This window comes from Odocoileus virginianus, chromosome 6 (assembly GCF_023699985.2).
Source record: "Odocoileus virginianus isolate 20LAN1187 ecotype Illinois chromosome 6, Ovbor_1.2, whole genome shotgun sequence".
NCBI classification, from domain to species: Eukaryota; Metazoa; Chordata; class Mammalia; order Artiodactyla; family Cervidae; genus Odocoileus; species Odocoileus virginianus.
The window spans coordinates 73,184,594-73,207,710 of NC_069679.1; the positions used below are offsets into that span (position 1 = coordinate 73,184,594).

Below are 23,117 nucleotides of genomic sequence, written 5' to 3' on the forward strand. Positions count from 1 at the left end.
AACCAATTGAAAACTGCAAAAATTAAGTAGCTATTAAGAAATATTAACAGCTACCCCTGGAAAAGATTGCCATACCCCTGGAAAAGATTGCCATGACTCCTGATTACTGTTTTTGGATTCTTCAGCTGTAACCATCAGTGTTGTCAGCATGGCAGTATGTATTCATTCTACTTGTATTTATTGAGTACCTATGGAATACCAGAGACTGCATCCTGTGCAGAGCATTCAGGAAAACAGAGTCAAGTCTTTCCTCCTGCTACTCTTTCCAGTAGAGGAGACAGGTAAAAATGACATTACAATGCAATGTAGGGATACAGGCACATGCTTTGGAAAAACAGAAAAGATATAATTCTGCTACATGGGATTGGAAGGGATTCAAAAGGTATTTAGAGGATGATTAGGAGTGCCTAATCAGGAGTTGGGAACAGCCCAGGCAAAGATTCGGAAGGAGTGAAATAACTAAAGCTACTAAAGCTCAGCACCTGTGAGAATGGGGATGGGCAAGTAGGGAGCGGATTACAGTATAGCCAGAGGCCAGATTATCAGGTGAAACTGAAGAGTTTGGACTTTATCCCACTGATAGGGAGAAGCAATCTAAGGACTTTACACAGGGGGGGTGACAGGATTAGATTTGCATTTCAAAGACATCTTTGACACAGGTGTGGAGAATGAGTTAAGAGAGTTTGGGAGTGGCCCCCTGGGTCCTTTCAGGAAGCTTTTTAAAATAATCCAGGTGAAGGATGCTGAGGACTTGATCAGGGGCAGTGACAGGGCAAAGATGTTTTCTCTATTTCAAGTTAGGGCTTCTGCTCACCCCTCCAGAATTCCAGGGCAAGTGCTTTCAGGGTTTGAGTCATTGAAGGCACCAGAAAGTTCCCAAGGACCAGGCAAGAGGACTCAACGAAAGAAACCAACATGAGTAGGCACCAAGCGGCTCATTCATTCATTCTTAATTCAAGCAGAAGCCTATAGAACACCTTTTCTATTAGGAAAGTGAACTATGAAAGTGAATACTCAGGAGCTTGGGGCTTTAAGGGGAGGGGGAGCTAAAGAATAGAGGAAGTGCCATGTACTTTCACTTTGAAGCAGGGCAGTCCAATTCAGCCCAGAATTTTTTACTGCACATCTAAACTATGACAATCTCTGTTCTAAGTGCTGGGGATACATTATACTCCAAAAACAAACAAACATATAGAGAAAGAAATCTGACTGGGGTTACCAAAAGAAGGGGAATTGGATGAAGGTATAAACTTCCAGTTATAAGTAAGTACTAGGGATGTAATGTACAACATGATAAATTATGTTTTATGTTATTAATATATATGAATGTTTTTATCTTTTTTCTTTTGCTTTTCTTTTCTTTATTTTTATATGAATGTTTTAAAGAGCATAACTGCTAAGAGTTCTCATCACAAGAAAAACAGTTTAAAAAAATTTCTTTAATTTTGTACCTATGAGATGATTTGTTGTTCAGTTGCCAAGTCATGTCCGACTCCTGGAGATACCATGGACTGCAGCGCGCCAGACTTGCCTGTCCTTCACTATTTCCCGAAGTTTGCTCAAACTCATGTCCATTGAGTCAGTGGTGCTATCTAACCATCTCATCCTCTGCTGCCCTCTTCTCCTCCTGCCCTTAATCTTTCCAGCATCAGGGTCTTTCCCAATGAGTCGGCTCTTCGCACCAGGTGTCCAAAGTATTGGAGCTTCAGCATCAGTCATTCCAAAGAATATTCGGTGTTGATGTCCTTTAGGATTGACTGGTTTGATCTCCTTGCAGTCCCAGGGTCTCTCAACAGTCTTCTTCAGCACCACAGTTGGAGAGCCTCAGCCTTCTTCATGGTCCAGCTCCCACAACTGTACATGACTCCTGGAAAAACCATAGCATTAACTAGGTGGACCTTGATCCTCAAAGCGATGTCTCTGCTTTCCAATATGCTGTCTAGGTTTGTCATCGCTTTTCTTCCAAGGAGCAAGTGTCTTTTAATTTCATGGCTGCAATCACTGTCTGCAGTGACTTTGGAGACTTTATTAAGTCTGTCACAGTTTCCATTTTTTCCCCATTTATTTGCCATGACGTGAAGGGAATGGATTGACAAGATCTTAGTTTTTTGAATGCTGAGATGATGCTCACTAAACTTTTTGTGATAATCACTTCATGAGATGCATAAAACAAGTTACGCTCTTAAATTTATACAGTGCTACAAGTCAATAATATTTCAACAAAAACTGTAATTTTAATAAATGGCCGGATATACAAGAAGTGAACAAGATAGACCAGGTTCCTAAATCTCATGGAGTTTATTTTCTAGGGGTAGAATGACAAATGAGCAGTCTCCAAAACGCGCAAGAGGTATGGGGAACAACCAGCTCGGCTGGAGAGAGTTTGAGCAGGGACGATGAGGAGATAAGGATGCAGAAGGAGGCTTGTTGAACATCTTCAGGTCAGTTAAAGGGCAACGGGAGCCCTTTAGAGGTTCCTCGGCGTTCCGTTTCTTTGTTCCGGGAAGTGATCCCCCCCCCCCCCCCATCTTTGAGGAACCTGAGGCTTAGGGAAGCAACGTCACCTGCCCAAGGCCACACGAAGTGTTAAGATCGCACGTGCACGTCAGCCAAGGTCCGAGTCCGAAGAAGCCCACGCCGCCTTCTGCTTTTTTCCCCCCGGGAATGTGGGGGAAGAATGGCGCGGTGTCCTGGGTGGGGTGGGGGTTGTCCCAAGGGAGATGGGCGCCGAGTTTATCCGAACGCTCCGCGGGGAGATACGGGGAAGAGGGGACCCCGGGGCGGGGCGATCTGTCGCCGGAAGGTTTCAGGAGCTTTCGGGAGGCCCAGCCTGAGCTACAGCGGCCCCCCCCGTCCCGCCCGGCAGTGGTTCGGTCCCAACACCCTTTCCCACCCCCCCCCTCCCCGCGCAGCGGGTGCCGCGGCCCGACCCGCTTCCGGTTGCTGCCGGGCCCAATATCCGGTGTCCGCCCGCCCTCGGCTCCGCTGCCGTGATGCTGTCCCTGTCCCGCTGCGCGTCCCGGGCTTTCAGCCGCTCGCTCTCCGCCTTCCAGAAGGTACGGTCCGACGGAGCCGGGACCCCCGGCGGGTGAGAAAGTCGCCGGCGGGCAGACGGGGGTAGGGTGGGGACGACAAGGGGCGTGGCGCACCGGCCAGGCCGGGCACCAAGGGCACCGGGACGCGGAGGCCGCCGCCGCGGTGCTGGGCTGCCCGGAGCCGCTGTCGTCTCCCCGGCCGTCTTGTGGAGCCCAGCGGCCGGGCGCCTTTCCCGCGGCCGCCGGCGCCGCGGCCCCTGCCGTACCCCACCCTCCGTCCGCGCGGGCGGAGGAGCCGCCCAGAGCCGCGCCCGCCCGGGCACTAGACTCTATTAGAGCTCGGGGGGAGGCGCCGCGGAAGCCCCCGACTGGATCCGGGGACCTCTTTTCTTCTCTGTTAAAAAGCCAGTGGGTTATCACTCCGTGGGGGAAGGTTGAGATAGTCTGGCAGGCCAGGCGTCCCGCCCGCGTTGTTGCTGTTGCCTTTGCCTTTGGGAGGAGGCCTGAGATTCACCTGTCAGCAGTCCCGGGGGCAGCTTTAAGTCTGTACTTGAAAAAGCTGTTTCTTTCCTCACTTTTCGTCTCGGGTGACCGACGTCTTCTTTCTCAACAGGGGAACTGCCCTCTAGGGAGACGTTCCCTGCCCGGTAAGTTCTGCCCTTTTGCCGTCCCCTAAAAATGTTCTCTCCTGGGCAGAGCCGCGTGTGAGGAAATCGGGTGCCTGTGTTTTTTCTCCGCCTCGTGTTCAGAGAGAGAGAGAGAGAGGAGCGAAACAAAACACTCTTATCTATTAAAAAAAAAATTACTGATTTATTTGGCTTCACCGGGTCTTAGTTGAGGCATTTGGGAATCTAGTTCCCCGACCAGGGATGGAACGGGGATCCTACCCCCCCACCCCCCCCTCACCTTCGCTGCATTGATTGAAAGTGCCGAGTCCTAGCCACTGGAAGCCACCCCAAATGCTATTTAGTAACAGCTGCCGTTTGTTCATTTAGCACATAGTTACTCAGTATCTACTCAGTGTCAGGCACTTCTGCTGCTAGGCACTCACAAGGGATACAGCACTGAAGTGGTGGGGCGGGGGCGGTTTCTCACCCTCCGGGAACTTACAACCTAGTTAGGGAAAGACAATATGTAAATTGCTCAACAAATGGACTATCATGAATGCTGAAAAGGAAACAAATGAAGCTGAACACTGAAGCTGTGACCCAGAGGACGTGACAGGAGCCATCCAGATGAAGAGCAGGAAAAGGGAAGGGAATGGCATGTGTAAAGTCCCTGAGGAAGGAAAGCTCTTGTCAATATTTTGGAACTAGCAAAAGAGGTGATTTAGCCAGAACATTTTGGTTGAGGCAGAGAGTGACATGAGATAGAAGATGGCAGAGAGACGAGTGGAAAGAATTCAGGTTTTTATCCCAATGGTTTTTTATATGCCTGGCATAAATATTCATTGAATGAGTTGATTTTCTTATGGGCATTCTATGTGCTAAGTATTGTTCTGAGTGCTTTCTGTGCCTTTTTTCAGTTACTCATCAAGAAACAGTAAAATAAATATTTTCTCTATTTTACAAATGTATGACTCAAGGCTAAGAGAGGTTAAGTGCCTTGACCAAGGTCACTCTGCCAACTATTGGTCAAGCCAGGTCTGCTCCTCAGCCTGAACTCCTAACCCATCATATTATCATTTACTCATAATGAATAGATTATTTGTTGAATTCTCACTCTATGCCAGACACTATGCTAGGTGGCAGGGATAGAGGTGGTCTCTACCCTCCAGGCGGAGAAGGCAGTGGCGCCCCACTCCAGTACTCTTGCCTGGAAAATCCCATGGATGGAGGAGCCTGGTGGGCTGCGGTCCATGGGGTCCTAAGAGTTGGTCACGACTGAGCAACTTCACTTTCACTTTTCACTGTCATGCATTGGAGAAGGAAATGACAACCCACTCCAGTGTTCTTGCCTGGAGAATCCCAGGGACGGGGGAGCCTGATGGGCTGCCGTCTATGGGGTCGCACAGAGTTGGGCACGACTGAAGTGACTTAGCAGCAGCAGCTACCCTCCAGGAGGGTACATAAGTACCCTTAATTACATAAGTACATAGTTACATTGTGATTACTGTGAAAGAGAAGTAGAGAGTGGGCTGATAAAGCCAGGCTTGGGAGGGTGGAGAGTGAGGTGGCACCATCAGTAAAGGCTTCCCCAGAGAAGTGACATTTATGCCAAGTCTTGAAGAATGTATAGGAGTTGGCCAGGAGAACGATATTCTAGGCACAGGGAATTGCTTATGCTAAGTTTTCAGACCGGAAGAGGCATGGCCAGTCATAGAGATGGAAAGGAAGCTTGTCTGGAAGGGCTGGACAGGAATGTGTAGTTTTTGGACTTTATCCTTAGAGTCATGAGATCATAAGCACCTAACACAGTGTTAGCTCATTGGGGACTCTCAGTAATAAACTCTTTAGCTTGGAATTTTGAAAAATGTCAGTAAACATTTTCTCCATTTTATAGACTGGCAGAACAATGGGAAGAGCCTTGTTCTTGCCATTTGTGTTGTGATTCAGGGCTTCTCCTTGGGCTAGCCACTTAACCTCCAAAAGCCCTACTTATATATGAAATGAGAATAATGGCAATGGTCATTCCACTTCAGGGAGTGTGAGATGAAAATAAAAATGAGGTCATTATGTGAAAGCTTTTTATAAATTCTAAAGCACTGTACAAATGAAACTTGCTGTAGGATAAACTCTAAAGTGGACTTAGAGTTCCAAAAATCAGTATGGGCTGCTTGCTGGCTGCAAGCTCATACATGTTGTGTTTGGGATTTGTACTATAGTCGTTGGCTATTGGACATCAAGAGGTGACTTACTTAACTGAAACCTTGAGGATGTTTGTGGGAAGCTGGGACAAGAGAGAATTGTCTTCCAGTTGGTATTTCCTGTGCTTATGGTTCAGAGAGAGCTGTTTTTTGATCTGAAAAAAACAAGACACATGAAAGAATAAAATCTGGTGAAGCAGATAGAGCAGTTGTCTGTTGTGGCAGTGTGGTTATTTGTAATAAGGACAATTGGTGGGGCAGAAAGAAGCTCTCACCTTGTTAAGTGTGACCAGAAGGGAAGGTCTCGGCAAGAGTGGGAGGCAGTGAATGGAAAGGAGGTGTAGTAGTTTGAGCAAGCCGAAGACCTTGGGCCTGAAGGAGCCTAGTCTTTGTTGTTGGGATTCAGGGCAAGACTTCCAGCTCAATGCATTTTAAGTAACCAGGGAAACAAACTCGGACCAAACGTTCCACTGCTTCTCTGACTAGCCTGTGTATAGTCATAGGATAAGCTCTCATGTGTCTCTTTCAGGCTTCAATTGTATTTGAAAACTTGGGAAATAGAGGCATTCTATTGTGAAAACATACAGGGATAATGAAAGTTTATGAATTTTGAGATAAATAAGATTATAGAATTCTCCCCTTTCTTTCTCAAACCCATTCCCCACAGTTGCACATACCTGTTGTTTTCTGCCATTACAATTACTGTGGTGGAAAAGTTTAAGAGGCAGGACTCTGTGATGTAGATTATATTATTGCCTGCTGTTGATCCTGCTGTATCTCAGAGTTAGGGGGTGAACAAATTCTCCATTCCCAGCAGGTATCCTGTATGAGATAAAGAGTTGTTGGTTAAGAGTTGTTTTGTTTCTTGCAGGGATCTCCTTATGTCAGGGACCAGGTTACCCTGACAGCAGGAAGACTGTGTAAGTATCACTGGGGAGCACAGATATGTGGACCCGGGGTATTGAAGACACCAGTTTGACCATCTGCTTTCTTTCCTGTCTTTCAAGCCTAGTAATCAAGCTGGTTATATTGAGTCCCTTGACCTGACCTTAATGTTAATTTATGTTATGAGCCTGAGCTTCAGCCCCATGTGAAGTATTGGACCAGGAGTGTGTCAGGACCAGGTGTTCAGATTATAATGAAAGTGAAGCTGGAATCCTCTTTTTATGGGAATAGATAGAAGGGTGCTCCTACATATTCTGGTTGGATACAAGTGAAGCTGAAGGACTGAAGGTTACATTTATTGTGGAGATTAAGAGCATGCAACTTCCCTGGTGGCTCAGATGGTAAAAGCATCTGCCCACAATGAGGGAGACTCAGGTTCAATCCCTGGGTTGGGAGCATCCCTTGGAGAAGGAAATGGCAACCCACTTCAGTACTCTTGCCTGGAAAATCCCATGGACGGAGAAACCTGGTAGGCTGCAATCCATGGGGTCACAAAGAGTTGGACACAACTGAGCGACTTCACTTTCTTTCACTTTTGGTTGCATAGTTAATGCATTTTAGAAACTGTAAAAGCAAGAGATTAGTCATTTAAGTCCTGGGACTTTGACTAGTGTAGAGGGAATGAATGCTACTATTGCATAATGCAAAATTTGGAGAGAGGCCACCCATGTGTGTTTCAGATTAACTTCTGCTTATGAACGTTGCTTAATGCTACTTTGCATTCCAAGTATTTTCAGGGTGGTAGTAAGAGGACGCTCTTTAGTTTCCTGTTGAGCAGCTGTCAAGCTATTTTTCTCTATAGGTAGAATCTTCAAAATGAAGGGTCAGCAGATTTCTCCTCCTTCACTGTGCATTACAATGGCAATTTGGCATTCCTAAGTCTTTGAACTAGGTGTACCTTTTGATCTAGCAATCCCACTTCTAGGAATCTGTACTGAGCTCCTAGTGTACCTGTATTTCTCAGAATGGTCAGACAACAGTGGATTGGTTAGGCTATGCTATGTTATGTGTTCATTCTATAAGTGGGAAAAAGCGGGTTATAAAATTATTCCTTTTGTATTGTATGGTATAGTCCCATTGTAAATGTTCTTTTTACTGTAAGTTTTCTATTGTTAACATCTAATACTTTTGTAAGTTAAAAATAATTTAGGGAGAGTTAAAGTGTGTTTCTCATCTACAGTTTAAATGAAAATTAGAGCGACCACAAATCCTATGCAATAAATACAACAAATAACTCTTTGAAAGTAAATTATTTTAAAAACTCCTAAACTTTGAGTGTTGAGGATCACAGATTAGGGAATTTAATCTAGTAACTGTTTCTGTATTGTATATTGTCTTTTTTCTGTGAATAAGGTACCCGTTTTACTTAAAAATCTTTTATTGTAAAAATGTTTGGTTTTATGTTTTTATTTAATAGGTTACACATTTACATGGTTCAAAAGTAAAAAGAGTGTCCGTGAGAAGAGTTTATCCTGTGTTACTACATTCCTCTTCCCAGAGACAGCCTGTGTGCTGGGTTCTGGGTGTCCTCAGGGAGCAGTCTGCATTGACACATTACCCAGTAGTTCTTGCCCATGAACATGTACCTATACATGGTTGGAAACTTTTATGCAGAACACTTTGTGTTCTGTATTTTTTTAATAACACATATTTTCCCTTGATTTTACATAGAACTTAAACATACCAAAGGCAACTTAAATCTATTTCACTTTTTATTGTAAAGGTGCTTGTTGTAGAATATTTAGACAGTCCTGAAAGTGTAGAAAGTGAAAGTTCCCATCAGTCCAAATCACTCTTCCAAAATGTGTGTGTATGTGACAGATAACCACAGATAACCATATATATCAACATTTCCCACTCTCCAGTGGTAACCACTGTTCATGGTTTTGTGCATACAAAGTCATATCATTCTCCAGGTTACATTATTCCAAGTTAGTGTCATATCAGAGAATACCTTGCTCTTTTGAGGTTCCTCTTCAATGAGTCCAGAGTGGACTGATGTGCTGCCTTCTGGCAGAACGGGAGATTGTGAGGTTTTCAGTGGGTTTTTTGTTTGTTTGTTTTACATATAACCTTGTTTTACTTTCATCTTGCTGTCTTATCTAAATCTGTAATCACATAGACAGAAATTCTGTTTTACTTGGCGTAGTGGCATGTACCCTGAAGGCACACAGTTTTATCTTACTTGGATTTAGTTAAGAAAAAACCTAATCAGGAAGCTGAGTCCTTTTGTGGTTATGCAAAGGACCAAGACGCTGTCTTTTTCTTCAGAGATGCAAATGTAAGTCTGTTAAGTCTGTTCTGGCATTTAACTGCAGCACATTTCACTCACCCAAGGGCCTGCTACTTAAGGCACCCAGGTCATTCAGGCTTTACTCTAGACCTGCTGAGTCACGGTCTCTGGAAATGGGGCCTAGATAGGTATGCTTTGAAAAAGTTGCCCAGGTAACAGTGATGGGTGCTGCTAGTCAAGAATCACTGGTTTGAAGGGAAGGTGAAAGACTCTAGAAAAGAGTGGATGTTTGTATAACTAGCTCCCTTTGCTGTCGAGCAGAAACTAGCACAACATTGAAAGTCAACTGTGCTCCAGTAAAGGTCAATTAAAATAAAAAACAAAGGGGAGGTGATCCGCCATGCCTTATCTAGACTAAAATGTGAGTGATTTGCCTGTTAAAGGAGTTTATTTTTATGTTTGTTTTGTAGCATTAACAGCAGTAATATCTTCAGCGTTCGCTTCTTTAGAACTACAGCTGTGTGCAGTAAGTACCTTCAGCTCCCTCCGTTCTTGGGAATGGAATTTTAATGAGAAGAATAACAATTGACTGAATTTAATGGCAGAAAAAGAAAGGAGAAATATGGACTGCGTGATTTTCCCCCCCTCTTTTCCTAGAGGATGATGTGATTACAGTCAAAACCCCAGCGTTTGCAGAATCTGTCACAGAGGGGGATGTCAGGTGGGAGAAAGGTAAGATCTACTACCTTCTCACTTCTTAAATTTAAATACTTCTGAAAAGTCCCCTTTACTCCCCTCACCTCCATGATAATCAGTGGAACCTATGGCTCCACCCTTTTCTCTACATGCGGTGTACTTTCCCCTGGCCTGTAAGAAAGGGGTCCTGTAACACCTGCCAAAGGGGATTTTATGGCTACTTTTCTTGTTACCCACTGCTCACCCCTAACAGGTAGCCTTTGACTGTCTTTTCAGCTGTTGGAGACACAGTTGCAGAAGATGAAGTGGTTTGTGAGATTGAAACTGACAAGGTAGGCTTGGCCTATTGGTGCCATCTTTCCATGGTCTCCCGTTGGTTTCTCAGCCTAATGAGAGGAACAGGGGCTTAGTTGTTGTTTGAAGATAATTTTTAGCTGCCTCAGTTGTAAAATTGTTGGAATAGCTCAGTAAAAAGAAAAAACACTTAAAGTTTAGTTTTAGATTGTTCTAGGTGTATGTACTATGTACTTTAGTAGCTTTAGTTTTATAGCTTGTGTGTGTTTATACATGAACTGTTTTCAGTTGTTTTTTATGTATCACTTGGAAACACATTAGCTGAATCCTGCTTTAATGTTTATGAGAAAGGATAGACAAGGTGAATCTTCACAGTAGCATTGATTGCTCTTGTTCTGAAAGTGTGGCCTTGATGTTTATGCGGGGTCTTGTATATCTGTGTTGCAACTCTTGTGACTCATTTGAGATTCTATACAATTAATTTTCTAATGCTGAGTAAAAATTTGGACTCTTTCTCCATCTGTCTTCCTTTTGAAGACCTCTGTGCAGGTTCCATCACCAGCAAATGGCGTGATTGAAGCTCTTTTGGTACCTGATGGGGGAAAAGTAGAAGGAGGCACTCCTCTTTTCACACTCAGGAAAACTGGCGGTAAAGAAGTTCTCCTGGTTGTCAAGGTCTCCAGTGTTCCCCCTTGGAATTGGGGCTGAGCATAATATACTAATTCCTTGATACATCAAATACCATTTTGCACTCCCACTGCCTTTAGTGAGGCAGTAAGAGGAGATACATATATATATGTGTGTATATATATATATATATATATATATATATAGTGTGAACTTTAAATGTCAAGTTTTAGAAGAAAAGGGTATTAAGAAAATAAATCTCACAATAGTGTTCTTTCTGGTGCTTGACCTTTTCTTAAATAGGAAGGAAGAAGATTCTAGAGATAATGTTTTTTTTCCTGTCCCCTCCCCCCACCCTGGCAGCAGAGTCTCATGGGGACTTTAAAAATAATACAAATACCCAGATTCTGAGGCCAAGGGATTCTGATATATTAAATTTGGGGTTTTCAGATCCTGGTTATCTATCATAGTTTTTGTTACTGTCTTTAACACTTTCCAAGTGATTCTGATACATAGCCAGGGCTGGGAGCCACTATTCTAAAGTGAGAAGAAGCAGTGTTTCATCATGTCTATTATGGAGAATTTTGGACTAGTTTTTTCACATCTGTTCTGTCACAATATTTTTTAGGGAGGGTTGAATTTTTTTGGGGAAGAAATGAGAAATAAGGAAATGAATTTATATTGGATCTTATAGTCAGTATTAGAGATTAGGAAAGAAAACTTTTGATTTTTAAGTGCTATAACTACTAAAGTCTATTTCATGGTTAAGATAGTTAAGCAGAAAGATGGTAGATGGCATCATTATGTTCGATCAGGATAAGATCAGAAGCCAAGAATGGAAAGAACATACAGTAGAAGACTAGGGAATAAGATTGATTCTTCTAGTTGGAGAATTTCACCTTCTGACCATTTCTTAGAGGATATTCTTCTGATTTAAATATAAACCCAGATGGTGATATCCAAATGGGTAAAATAAAAAGATATTTAAAGTTGTGAATTTCATTGCTTGACCACCTCATTAGTTTCTGAGAGTTACTCTAGATAAAATGCTTTGAACTCTTAAGTCTAAATGTGTCCTTGATTATTTAAGCGTTTATTTTTTAATAGTTAAGACAGTTCTTCCACATGTGATGTTAAAATAGGAGACACAGGAGACAATCAGTATTACTGTAACTGGAAAGTTGTTTCTTTTATTTGTGTGTTTCAACATCTTAAATTGCTGGGTTTCTTTTGCTTTGAAGTCTATTACCATTGACTTAGGTGCTTTGAAAGTATTGGCTGAACTTGATGACTAATAGATATTTATGCAATCAGGAAGGCAGCTGAATTCAGTCAGTTATCTAATGTAGGACATCTAGGAATCCTGGGGAAAGAACAGTGCTTTAAATCACTCTGTGTATCTCATAGCCTTACACGTATAGCAGGTACTCAGGAAGCATTTGTTAATTGATGAGAGAGAGAGAGCTTTTGCTGTTAAATTCTACTTAGTATCTGCAGTTTGGTTGCTTTCTGTTCCACATAGTGCCAATGGCATCTATTTTTCTTGTTTTCCAGCTGCTCCTGCTAAGGCCAAGCCAGCCGCAGCCCCTGCTGCCGCAGCCCCAAAAGCAGAACCCGCAGTGTCTGCAGTTCCTCCTCCCCCTGCAGCATCTGTACCTACCCAGATGCCACCTGTGCCCTCACCCTCACAGCCTCTCACTAGCAAGCCAGGTAAGCCTCTGCCTCCCACGTGTCTTTCTATGGCAGAACATCTCACCTAATGTCACATTCCCTCGGAGGGCAAAGTCTAAGACTAATTATGGCTCTGGACAGGCTTCATTGGCTGTGTTGTAGAAGAAACTCTAGACTTTGTATCAGAAGACCTGAGTTTGCATCGCAGCTTCCTGTGTATAGCTGTGTGACCTTAGACTAGTTATTTAACTTCTCTGACCAGATTGTTCATTTGTGAAGTAGGAATGATACTAATATATCTCAGCATACCTTGAAGATTAAATGACAAGTGCAGTGTGAAAGCATGGGCATATATTCAAGTAAATGTTTCTCATTTTCTGATTCAGTGTACCCTCTCTTCATTTACAGTGTCTGCTGTAAAACCCACTGCTGCCCCTCCAAGAGCTGAGGCAGGAGCTGGTATAGGTCTGCGTTCAGAACATCGGGTAAGCCTGTAAGGACCACTTCCAAGAAAGAAGCCGAGGAGCACTGTTAAGATTAATAAAATATGGGTATGCTCTGCCTGCCTTTGAGTGGCCGGCAGCTGATTCCCTTGGCCTGGCAAGGAAATTCAGTTTAGGAAGTGACTTGTTCATTCACATGACTGTCAAATGATAAGACTAGAATTGGAGGTCTTCTGAACACTTGTCCATTGGTTTTTTTCCCACTCTGTCATGCTACCACTGAAGTGCTGTGGGTGAGAAAGGTATATGCAGGGGATGGTAGCCTAGTAACGCTTCTCCTCCCACCAACACTTCAGAGAGGTGGTTTAGTGAGCTCTATTCCTGTTCTTCCGGGATGCTTAGCTGAGGTCTGCCCAGTGGCAGTCAGGGGCAGGCATAAAACCTCAAGGAAGTATGGTCAAGAGTGTGGGTTCCTCTGCCTGAGAATACCTCCTAAAAATACGATAGCCTGAAAAATGTGTTGCTTCTGAGTTTCCATTCCACAAGTAGCTACTCTCATGCAAGTCTTTATCACCAGAAATTGCCTTGTCTATAATGACTCTTGGGCTGGCTCGCCCTACACCACACTCTTCCTTTCCATAAATTGGTTTTGGTTTATAAACCAAACCATTTCCTGGGCCTCTATTCTTCATCAGACTTCAGGGCACATCCGAGTGAATAGTTTTTGTCTGTGTTTCCTTGTTCTCACTCAGAGGAGCAAGCCACCACAGGAAAGAGGAAGCCTGGATCTCTTCCTGTATTTAGATGCTACGGTCTTTAATTATCCCCTTCTAGCATGCCCATGCTCCTGCAGACTAAGTGGGAGGGCTAGGCCCAAAGACACCAGGTTGGCAATACTTGTCCCACTCTCCCTTTCAGGAGAAAATGAACAGGATGCGGCAGCGCATCGCTCAGCGTCTGAAGGAGGCTCAGAACACCTGTGCGATGCTCACCACTTTCAATGAGATTGACATGAGGTGAGAGCTCTAGTCCTGCTCCCTGTGCTCTTTTTCTTGCAAAACTCTTGAACTTGCCCAAAACTAACTTAACAGAAAAGAAGTACTTCTTTGCACTATTTCTTGAGTGACCCACTGGTTTCATTCTCTGATTGACTTTCCTAATACTATGCCTGCCTCCTCCGTGACTTAAAAAACTTAGCCTGTAGATTTATACCTGAATCTTGTGATTTCTGATAAATGAGGCTGGTAATAGTCTTAAACTCTAATGGCCACTGTTAACAAGTAGAGACAGGGGAGCCAGGCCAACAAGGCTCCCCTTCAGGATGGAGAATCATTTGACACCATGCCCAGAGTCAGGGGGCCATACCCTGCTTCCTTCTCACTGTGACTGCTGCTTATGTGTGTTCCTAAGCCACTCAGGATTGAGTGGGTAGAAAGGCATAGGCTTTTCATATCTTTCACCTTTCTCAACTTCGATAATGAAATGGGAAGCAAGTTTTGCTTTTAAAGAAAAAAACCTCAGAATATTAACCAAAGGGGCTGATTCAGTATGCTCCTTTCTATAGTGAGCTAATTGTTGACTCACTTTTCTTCTCGAAGACTTTGTTTACAGGTGTAGGGAAGAGAATGTAGTTAGAGTCAACAGATGGTTTTTGATTGCTTACTGTGTACAAGATACTACACTATATTTTGGTGGGATGCAAAGATGAGTGATAACCCTTAGCCTGGAGCTACCATCTTGTTGGATAAATGCAAAGTAAAATGTAGAAAAACAAGTATCAGAAACATAAAAAGTGTGAGGTGGAGAAGATGAGATTGTTTGTTTTTGAGGTGGAGGAAGGAGTCTGGAAAGGCTTCCTGGAGAAAGAGATCTTTAAGGGGCCTTAACGATTCACATTTTGGCATAATGGAGGAAGGTCATTGCAGAAGATGTTAACAATATGGACCTGGCACAGATAGGAAAGTACAGGACACATCTGAGAGACAATCACTGTGAGGAAGATGTGTAGAAAATTTCAGAATGTTTTAAGGGCCAGGGTAAGAGTTCATATATAATACAGGAAGTAAAATTATCAAGTCTTTAGGTCATCTCGTTGCTTCTTTTTATCCCAAGTGCTTTAGTCTGCTAATCTGCATTTCACTAGGGTAAATGGTTTTCTTTGGAAAGGGTCTGAAAAGTGTAGAGAGGGAGATGGTTTAGTGACAGCGTGCTGTAGCATTGTTCACAGAGTAGGGTTCTGTGGTTCATTTCACTGGATGTCATCTATTCTATTGTGAAGCTTCCCCAAAAGACTAGATGTCATCCAAGCCAAAGATTTCTCTTGTATCCATAGGATGTAGGGAAGGACCTTGACTAATGAATCACAAAGGCTGCAGCTTATGTTTCAGTGCATTAGGGCCAAATTGTACACAAATTGAATTGGATTTTGAAATTCTACCCAATTCCTTAAGACAAACCATGTAAATATTTGTGGCCTTGAAAGATGCAGTTGGCCCAACAGCTTTGATTGGAAAGTAAGTACAGTAGTTGGATCTGCTTTCAGCAGCTAATCTAAGTGTCACATAATGATGGCTTGGGGTCCCTCTGCAGTCAGTAATCTGGTTTAGATTGAGTGCCCTTTAGGTCTTGTGCTGATCAGCTAACCCATAAGGGGCCTTTCTGAGACCTCCTCCTCTCCCCTGTTGTCCCAGCCTCTGCCTCCAAGGACAAAACTCTGAAATAGAAACTACTTAATGACCAGACAATAGCATTTGGGCAGTTTTGAGAGCAGAGATGTTTATCGCTTCTCTTTCCCTCTTCTGCAGCTCTTGTGTCTTGGGAACCAGTAATGTCTTTAGGGTGGTAATCCTAGCACTAAATGTAGTTAGACTCAGGAAAACAAACATTTTAAACCCAATCAGTCCCCCTAGGAAAACTTCCGTTTTAAAAAACAAGAGGTCTAAAGAGGGGAGTTAAAGTTATACCATCTTACCTTTCGTGCTAATGTCACATTAAGCCATTACAGGGAGAAAGAGAAAACTGAGCATTTGGGCCTGAGATAAAGTTAAATTCGATTTCCATCACGGAACTGTCTTCCCATAAATACGGAGATTTCTGCAGCAAAATGATGGGAAAGCCATTTCCTGCTAACTCTAGTACATGTGTTGTATGTTTGTGAAAAACCAGCCCCAAAAGAACAAAAATTGGTCACGCTGCAAAGGTTTCCCAGTAGCCTTGCTGCTTATACTTTAAAAAGCTTAGGTCCACACATGGTCACTTTTCTAAATACCAAGGAAACTATGTCCATTAAATTAATTTTAAGGGCAAGAACTGTGTATTATCTTTATGTCTTGGTGCCTTGCATTGACCACCATGTGTGGTGGGTGTTAGTGCCCATTTGAAGGAACCAAGCAGATGGAACTGCTCACTCTGGGAGATGCTTGAATATACTGACTTCCTCATGAGCCTAACACAACACTGGATTATATCCATCCATAGGTAGTCAAGACTGCTTTTGTTCAAATGAAACCTATGTGGTCTGGGGGTTTTTTTGTTTTCATTTATTAGAAATGTCACAAGGAAGTCATAATTAGGTTTGGTGGTATTTTGAAAATAAACAAGAAATATTTAATGAAAAAGTCACTCAGTCATGTCCAATTCTTTGTGACCCCAAGGACTGTAGCTTGCCAGTCTCCTCTGTCCATGGACTTCTCCAGGCAAGAGTACTGGAGTGGGTTATCATGCCCTTATCCAGGGGATCTTCTCAACTGAAGGATTGAACTTGGGTCTCCTGAATTGCAGGCAGATTCTTTACCATATGAACCACCAGGGAATCCTATTTAATAAAAAGAAAAAGAATGGTGCTTATTTTGTGGACTTTATGCTTTTAAGAAAAGAAAAAGATATTTTCAGGGTAGATAGCTCATGAATTCAGTGTAGCTAGAAGTCACTTTCTTGTCCAGGGTGAGGCTATTGATATGCTGTATGAACTCATTCATTTTGTCTGTCACAAAATCTCTGACTTCTGGAGCATGAAAACGCCCTTACACAGAGTGGATCTGATTCCTTTGGATCCAGGTTTTTAAAGGAATGAAGTAATTGTGTTACCCTCTAGTGGAATATTTCAAAACTTGAACTTAGATGGTCCAGAGAAAGGGAAAACTTTACCCAGTTGTATACCTGGAGTTAGAAACCAGTGTGAAAGTCAGAGTTGAGGCTTCTTTTGTGGTCAGTTTGTTTTGTAATGTGTTCTTGCAGTAACATCCAGGAGATGCGGGCTCGGCACAAAGATGCTTTTCTGAAGAAACATAACCTCAAACTAGGCTTCATGTCGGCATTTGTGAAGGCCTCAGCCTTTGCCTTGCAGGAGCAGCCTGTGGTAAATGCAGGTGAGTTTGTGGTGGCCAGAATCAACAGAGGTCCTGGAGGTATGTGTGTAAATACAGAAATGCTCCCCCACACTCAACACACAAAAACGACGGTCCTCTGACTGAGGCTCCTTATTTCAGATGTGTGAGAACGTGAGTACCTTTCCTAGGGATTTCTGGACTGACCTTCCTGAATGGGCATCATGAGTGCTTCCTCCCCATCAGCTGGACAGAACAGGTTCCCTTCCCAGTGCAGAGCTTGGCAGCTGCTCTGGTGACAGGCAGTTCTGAGCCAGTCCGTTTCTCCAAGCTTCTCATGTCAGTGTGGAAACTCATGTTGTGGCTGCTGCCCACCCTCCCACAAGCCCTGTTATCTTGGGACCCGACTTCTGTACTTGGCATAGCTCCAGGGTGACCTTTGATTTCTGGCCAGTGGACTTCACTGGAAGGCCCTGGGCTTGGCCCCTCTTTTGTGGGCTGGGTGCTCATTTTCCTTACCTTTTGCTCGCCTGCATCGTTGAAATGTTGACCTAACAAGCAGTTCTCTTCTCCCCTGAGACAATTCTCTGTGTCCTTGGATGATTAGAGAGAGGACATTGGACACTTTTGCAACCCTCAGCAGTGCAGGGTCCCGAAAGGTCTAGAAATAGAAGTCCTAATCCCTTCTGCCAAGTGGTGTGCCCTCAGGTAGGGGAAGGGCTTTGTTTCATCCAAATGTGAAACCTCTTTACTGCTTCCATTCTTATGCTTCCTGATGACTCTCTGCATCTCTTCTGCCTGCGCATACATGTAGGCATTTCTCAGAGTTCCCTTGGCCTCCTTTTCACTTTATATGCTTTTCCCGGATATCCTATCTACAAAACAACATAGAATTCCTATGGAAAAGATTCTCAAGCCTGTATTTTCTCATGAGCACCAGACTTAATTTCTTTTTTTTTTCCATTTATTTTTATTAGTTGGAGGCTAACTACTTTACATCATTGCAGTGGTTTTTGTCATACATCAAAATGAATTAGCCATGGATTTACATGTATTCCCCATCCCGGTCCCCCCTCCCACCTCCCTCTCCACCTGATCCCTCTGGGTCTTCCCAGTGCACCAGGCCCGAGCACTTGTCTCATGCACCCAACCTGGGCTGGTGATCTGTTTCACCCTAGATAATATACATGTTTCGATGCTGTTCTCTTGAAACATCCCACCCTCGCCTTCTCCCACAGAGTCCACAAGTCTGTTCTATACATCTGAGTCTCTTCAGACTTAAATTCTTAGCTACTGGTTTGCTCTCTCAGGCTAGCATATTAAAGACAGACCACACCGCTTCCTACCGAGTCTTCTGGAAAGAGGCTTCCCTTGCTCCTTGTTGGGAGTGAGCAGCAGAATGGGCAGCATCCCCGCACGTCACTTCCTGTACTGACTTGCCCTTTCTGGGGGCACTTCTAAACCTGCCCTTAGCTGAGGGAGGGCTGGAGTAGAGCTGGTGAGCGAGAACCTGGGCACATGCTTGGCCCCGTGTTAGCCTGTGGACCGACCCGCCTCAGGGCTGCCGAGGAGACAGGTGCTCCTGTGCGCCAGCCTAGTCAGTACACCTGGGAGGAGTCACGATTGGTTGGCTTGGGAGTAAGAGGACTGCCGGCTGCCCACTTGGATCGCGGTGCTTTCTGTGCTGGCTGCTCAGTCCACACTGTACGAAGCATCTCAGATTTTTACTCTATTAATGCAAGTGTTTCCTCACTAGCCTCGGCCTGGGGAGTTACATGTAATGTGTGTTTTCTCTTTCATAGTGATTGACGATGCAACCAAAGAGGTGGTGTATAGGGATTATATTGACATCAGTGTTGCGGTGGCCACCCCTCGGGTATGTTGGAGCAAGAAGTGGGGATCTCTGGTCTTTGACTCTTACCCATTTGAAGAAGCAGGCCTCTTGAGAGACTTTTTCTGTAATTTTGTTTTTCTAGAAGGGAGTTGTTTGAAGAATAAACCTGTTTTTGACCATACCACATTATTTTATCTTTTGCAAGTCTAAATATTTTAGACTATATTAATCATGTTGAGTAATTAAGATACTCTGGGGAGACCTTTGGCTTGAATCAAGAGAGTTGTAACTATAAAGGGTACTGTTAATTTACATCTGAAAAGAGATTTTTACTCTCATCAGGGTCTGGTGGTTCCCGTCATCAGGAATGTGGAAACGATGAATTATGCCGATATTGAGCGAACCATCAGTGAACTGGGAGAGAAGGTAAAATGGAAGGGTGTGTGTGAGCTGCAGGGCAGGTCAGGGAAGAGAGCCTGGGGAGGCTGGGCCAGTGAGCGGTGCTCAGGGAGCTGGGGCCTCCCTTCATTGTGAAAAGGGGACATAGCCCTGAGAATGGCAGTCACGAGCAAGAGCTGAAGTATAGCTCTGGTGGAGCTTGTGGTGCTCCTGTGAGTGAAGATTTCATCTCATCCGGGTAAACCTGCTCGGAAAAGGGAAGGTCCAGAGTCCTTTCCTCCGGCCTGTAACGAGTCACAGGCATCTCAGTTAAAGCTAGAACTTGGACCATTGATCTCAGATGTGAGCCTTCTGGACTTCCTTTAGGTGGAGGAAGCTGGGTTGACATTACCTTTCAATTATAAAATCTGTTTTTAGGCCCGGAAGAATGAACTTGCCATCGAAGATATGGATGGTGGTACTTTTACCATCAGCAATGGAGGTGTTTTCGGCTCGCTCTTTGGAACGCCCATCATCAACCCCCCTCAGTCTGCCATCCTAGGCATGCATGCCATCGTTGATAGGCCAGTGGTTGTGGGAGGCAAGGTAGGAACCATCACCGTTAATGTCCCAGCAGCTACGTGAAGAGGTGAGGGAAGTCTTAACTAAATGCTCGTTAAAGGTTCACTGTAATTTCAGGCATAAGTTGAATCTCTTCATCTCTAATTAATAGCTAAGGCATTGGTTCTCAAATTGTGTGTGGAACAGCAGCACCTGGGAACTTGTTGGAAATGCAAACTCTTGGCCCCTTCCCAGACCTAGTGAAGCAGAGAGTATAGATGGTTCTGAGGCACATTAAGGTTTGAGCACCATCAAGCTGAGAAAGCTTGCTCCTTCATCTGGGACTAGTCAACAGGCTTCCTTCTATAGAGGTTGTGGGGGTACCATTGAAGGCGTGGTCCTCGCCTTGGGAAGTGGAGGACAGCAGTGCAGAGCCGCTGTCAGCTTGCCGGGTTGTAGTGATGATGTTTAGAGCTCTTCTGGGAGTCAGGGAATGAGGTTGGAGGGTCTTGAGCTGGCCCTTCAAGATATGTTGGTAGGAAAATGTTTTGTGGGACCCTTGTGTTTAGAACCTTTTGAAGTCCCTAACTCCTTGAATCCAAAAATTGTAGATATCTGCTGAAAATGCTCATATACCCAACCTTGCATAGAGGTTCAGAGAATTTGTGGACCCCAAGTTAAAAAAAAAATTATTTTATCTTCAAAGAAAAAACTGCAGGTAGCCAAAATTGAAGAGGAACTATTCCTTGTAGATGGCAGATACGTGAGAGGGAAGAGCATGGTTTTTATTTAAAGACAGTTGTAAGGAGACGCCTGTTTTCTTGGGTTAAGCTTTTTGTTTTTGAGTGTGGGAGCTTTGCACTCAGGGTCTGGCTTGGTCTTTGAACACATTATATCTAGAAGCAACAAAGCAAAGTAGGAAAGTCTCTGGACCTGGGGACTTAACTGTGGGTTGTGCTTAGTCATCTCCCCGCTTCATCAGGGCTTTCTCTGCCCCACTGCAGACAAACCTGTCAGCCTCTCTTCTCTGTAGGTGGAGGTGCGGCCCATGATGTACGTGGCCCTGACGTATGATCACCGGCTGATCGACGGCAGAGAGGCTGTGACTTTCCTCCGCAAAATCAAGGCGGCGGTAGAGGATCCCAGAGTCCTCCTACTGGACCTTTAGGAGGAAGCCTGTGCCCCACACAACCATGCAGGAACTGAAAACCAGTCTTCTCCCTGTCCCCTCACAGGCCCCAGGTCAGCCTGGTGACAGGCACATGCTGTTGGCCTCAAGCAAGGAAACCAGGGCACTATGTAACCAGCAGTCGCAGGTCTCTCTCGGTGTTCCTGCCAGGCTCTCTCCCTCTCTGCACCCTCTCCTACACTCAAATATCTGATTTCCTTAGGCTTGAGGGAGAGAGAGAGCCTTATGGATGCTTGTTATTCCTGCCTTTCCTCCCATTAGCCCTCCACAGAGATGATTTCGCTTTCTTCCTGTCCAGTACACCATAGGGAAACTGCCGGGGACCATGTGATTAAGTTTCTATCTTTTGAACGTCTGTTCTCCAGAGATGCTGAGGAGGGTGCTCTGCCTCCCAGGCTCGGAGCCGCCTCCGTCCTGGTGGCGCCGTCCTCGCTCGATTCCCCCCGTGAGGAGGTGCCGACCACAGGCCGCAGGTGCTGCTCTGCCTCGGTGGTGCCTGCGTTCTCAGCTGTCATTGTCTAAGAGCTGCCTCTTGTACCTCTTCCAGGAAGCACATGCTGGGGGATCTGGAGGGGCAGAGCGGGGGAGTAGGCAGGTTCTGAGGTCATGTGTCATAAACAGGACTGGAGCAGAACCCAGGCCTGCCCTCACACTCTCCGTCATAACTGCACCAGGAAGACCCGTTTTGGCACAAGCACACACAGCTGTGGCTGTGCCGACCTTTCCAGGCTGCTAGGAACCATTTCTGCCACCTTGTTCTCACTTAGATGCTAGCACCTCTTGGCAGGGAGACAGAGCGTGCCCCAGCCTCGGGCTCCTGGTAGAGACTGGCGTGAAGGTGACTTCCTGTGGACTGGCTCAGATTGTCTTGAGCTGTTCAATTCCCTTGGTATAAGCCTGTGGGCTGCAGAGGCGCTTCTGTTCCTCCCTGTGCCAGTGCCCTTCGGGAGTGGACCCTCAGCTCTTCCTCGGTAGAACACAGGTCTGGTGGAGGATGGATGTGGTGGAAACCCGCCCAGGGTGCTTGCACACAGTGGGGAAGAGGCCAGTGTCGCCTCTGAGGTACTGCCTTGGGTCTGGGCACTGACATTGGAGTTCTTCGGAGCATGGTTAAATGCACACATCTTGTCGGGAAAGTTACTGGGCTTCATCACGTTGTATCCCAACTGCATCCAGGCCTGAGGCTGCTGACCCTTGACAACCGGGAGCCATTTACTTAGTGTGGAATGCCCATTCGTATCTTGAGGGAAGAAGCAAGGCCTGGGGGTTGGGTGGGGGAGGGGTGGGAGCCAGTACTGAGTGCCTGCAGCAGCTACTCTGTCTTCACTATTCAGAACTTGTAACTCAATATTTAAAGAAACTGATTTTAAATGCAAATTAAAGGGCAAATGTTCGCAAACAGTGTTCCTGCTTCTGTACTTCTTTTGGTTACTGAGGTTGTACTGATGAAGAAAAACTTGTTCCACCCTACTTGAAGCCCTTCAAATGCTGGCATTTTGGTGGGGCCTCATGTTATTTCTGGGATGGACTGGGGAGAGGTGGAGCGACTCATAATTTCACATTTTGCAGTTGATGGCCACATCGGTACCCAGTTGCTCAAGGTTGGTCAGAACAAATGAGGGTAGATCACCTCCTTGGGGCAATGGTCTGTGAGGGCTAGCAGATGGGGCTGAGAGCTGATGTGTGCGGAGTACTTGTGACAGTGCTTGGTAGTGTCCAGGCTGAAACAGTCTGGCTGTTCCCCACGCAGTCCCCGCCTGCTGACCTTGCTCGCAGTGGTACCATCTTTATATGAAGGTCTGTCACAGGAACAGAGTGGCTCCTACAGGGCAGAACTAGAGCTAGTAGAAGAAACTTGGGTTCAATGAAAGAATTTTAGAATGATCAGGTCTGGGGCATGGAGCTACAAGCTTTCATATCTTTACTAAACCTACAACGGAGGTATATTTAGCCCTGTTTTTATCAAATGGAGACAGACTGTAAACCCTGCTGAGACCACAGATCTAAACCCAAGGCCTAGCAGCGTGTCAGATGTGCAGTACTTATTGCATGAATGAGGCCCAGAAGTTCCAGAGGTAAC

General features: G+C 44.9%; 1 protein-coding gene and 1 long non-coding RNA gene across 2 annotated transcripts; one reads left to right on the top strand and one right to left on the bottom strand.

Moving 5' to 3' along the window:
• Nucleotides 1–1,419: 1,419 nt before the first annotated feature.
• Nucleotides 1,420–2,652, bottom strand: LOC139035684 (uncharacterized). Its single transcript, XR_011488380.1, has 2 exons — nt 2,565–2,652; nt 1,420–1,867 (listed from the first exon to the last, which is right to left on the bottom strand). It is a non-coding gene; the product is annotated as an uncharacterized lncRNA (long non-coding RNA).
• Nucleotides 2,653–2,938: 286 nt separating this feature from the next.
• DLST (dihydrolipoamide S-succinyltransferase) lies at nt 2,939–22,436 on the top strand. Its single transcript, XM_020906912.2, has 15 exons — nt 2,939–3,056; nt 3,649–3,682; nt 6,713–6,761; nt 9,490–9,545; nt 9,677–9,751; nt 9,992–10,047; nt 10,547–10,658; nt 12,191–12,346; nt 12,716–12,792; nt 13,669–13,766; nt 16,987–17,117; nt 18,878–18,951; nt 19,252–19,335; nt 19,726–19,893; nt 20,882–22,436. The coding sequence occupies exons 1-15, from the start codon at nt 2,994–2,996 to the stop codon at nt 21,014–21,016; spliced, it is 1,368 nt and encodes a 455-aa protein (XP_020762571.2). The 5' UTR covers nt 2,939–2,993; the 3' UTR covers nt 21,017–22,436.
• Nucleotides 22,437–23,117: the final 681 nt, after the last annotated feature.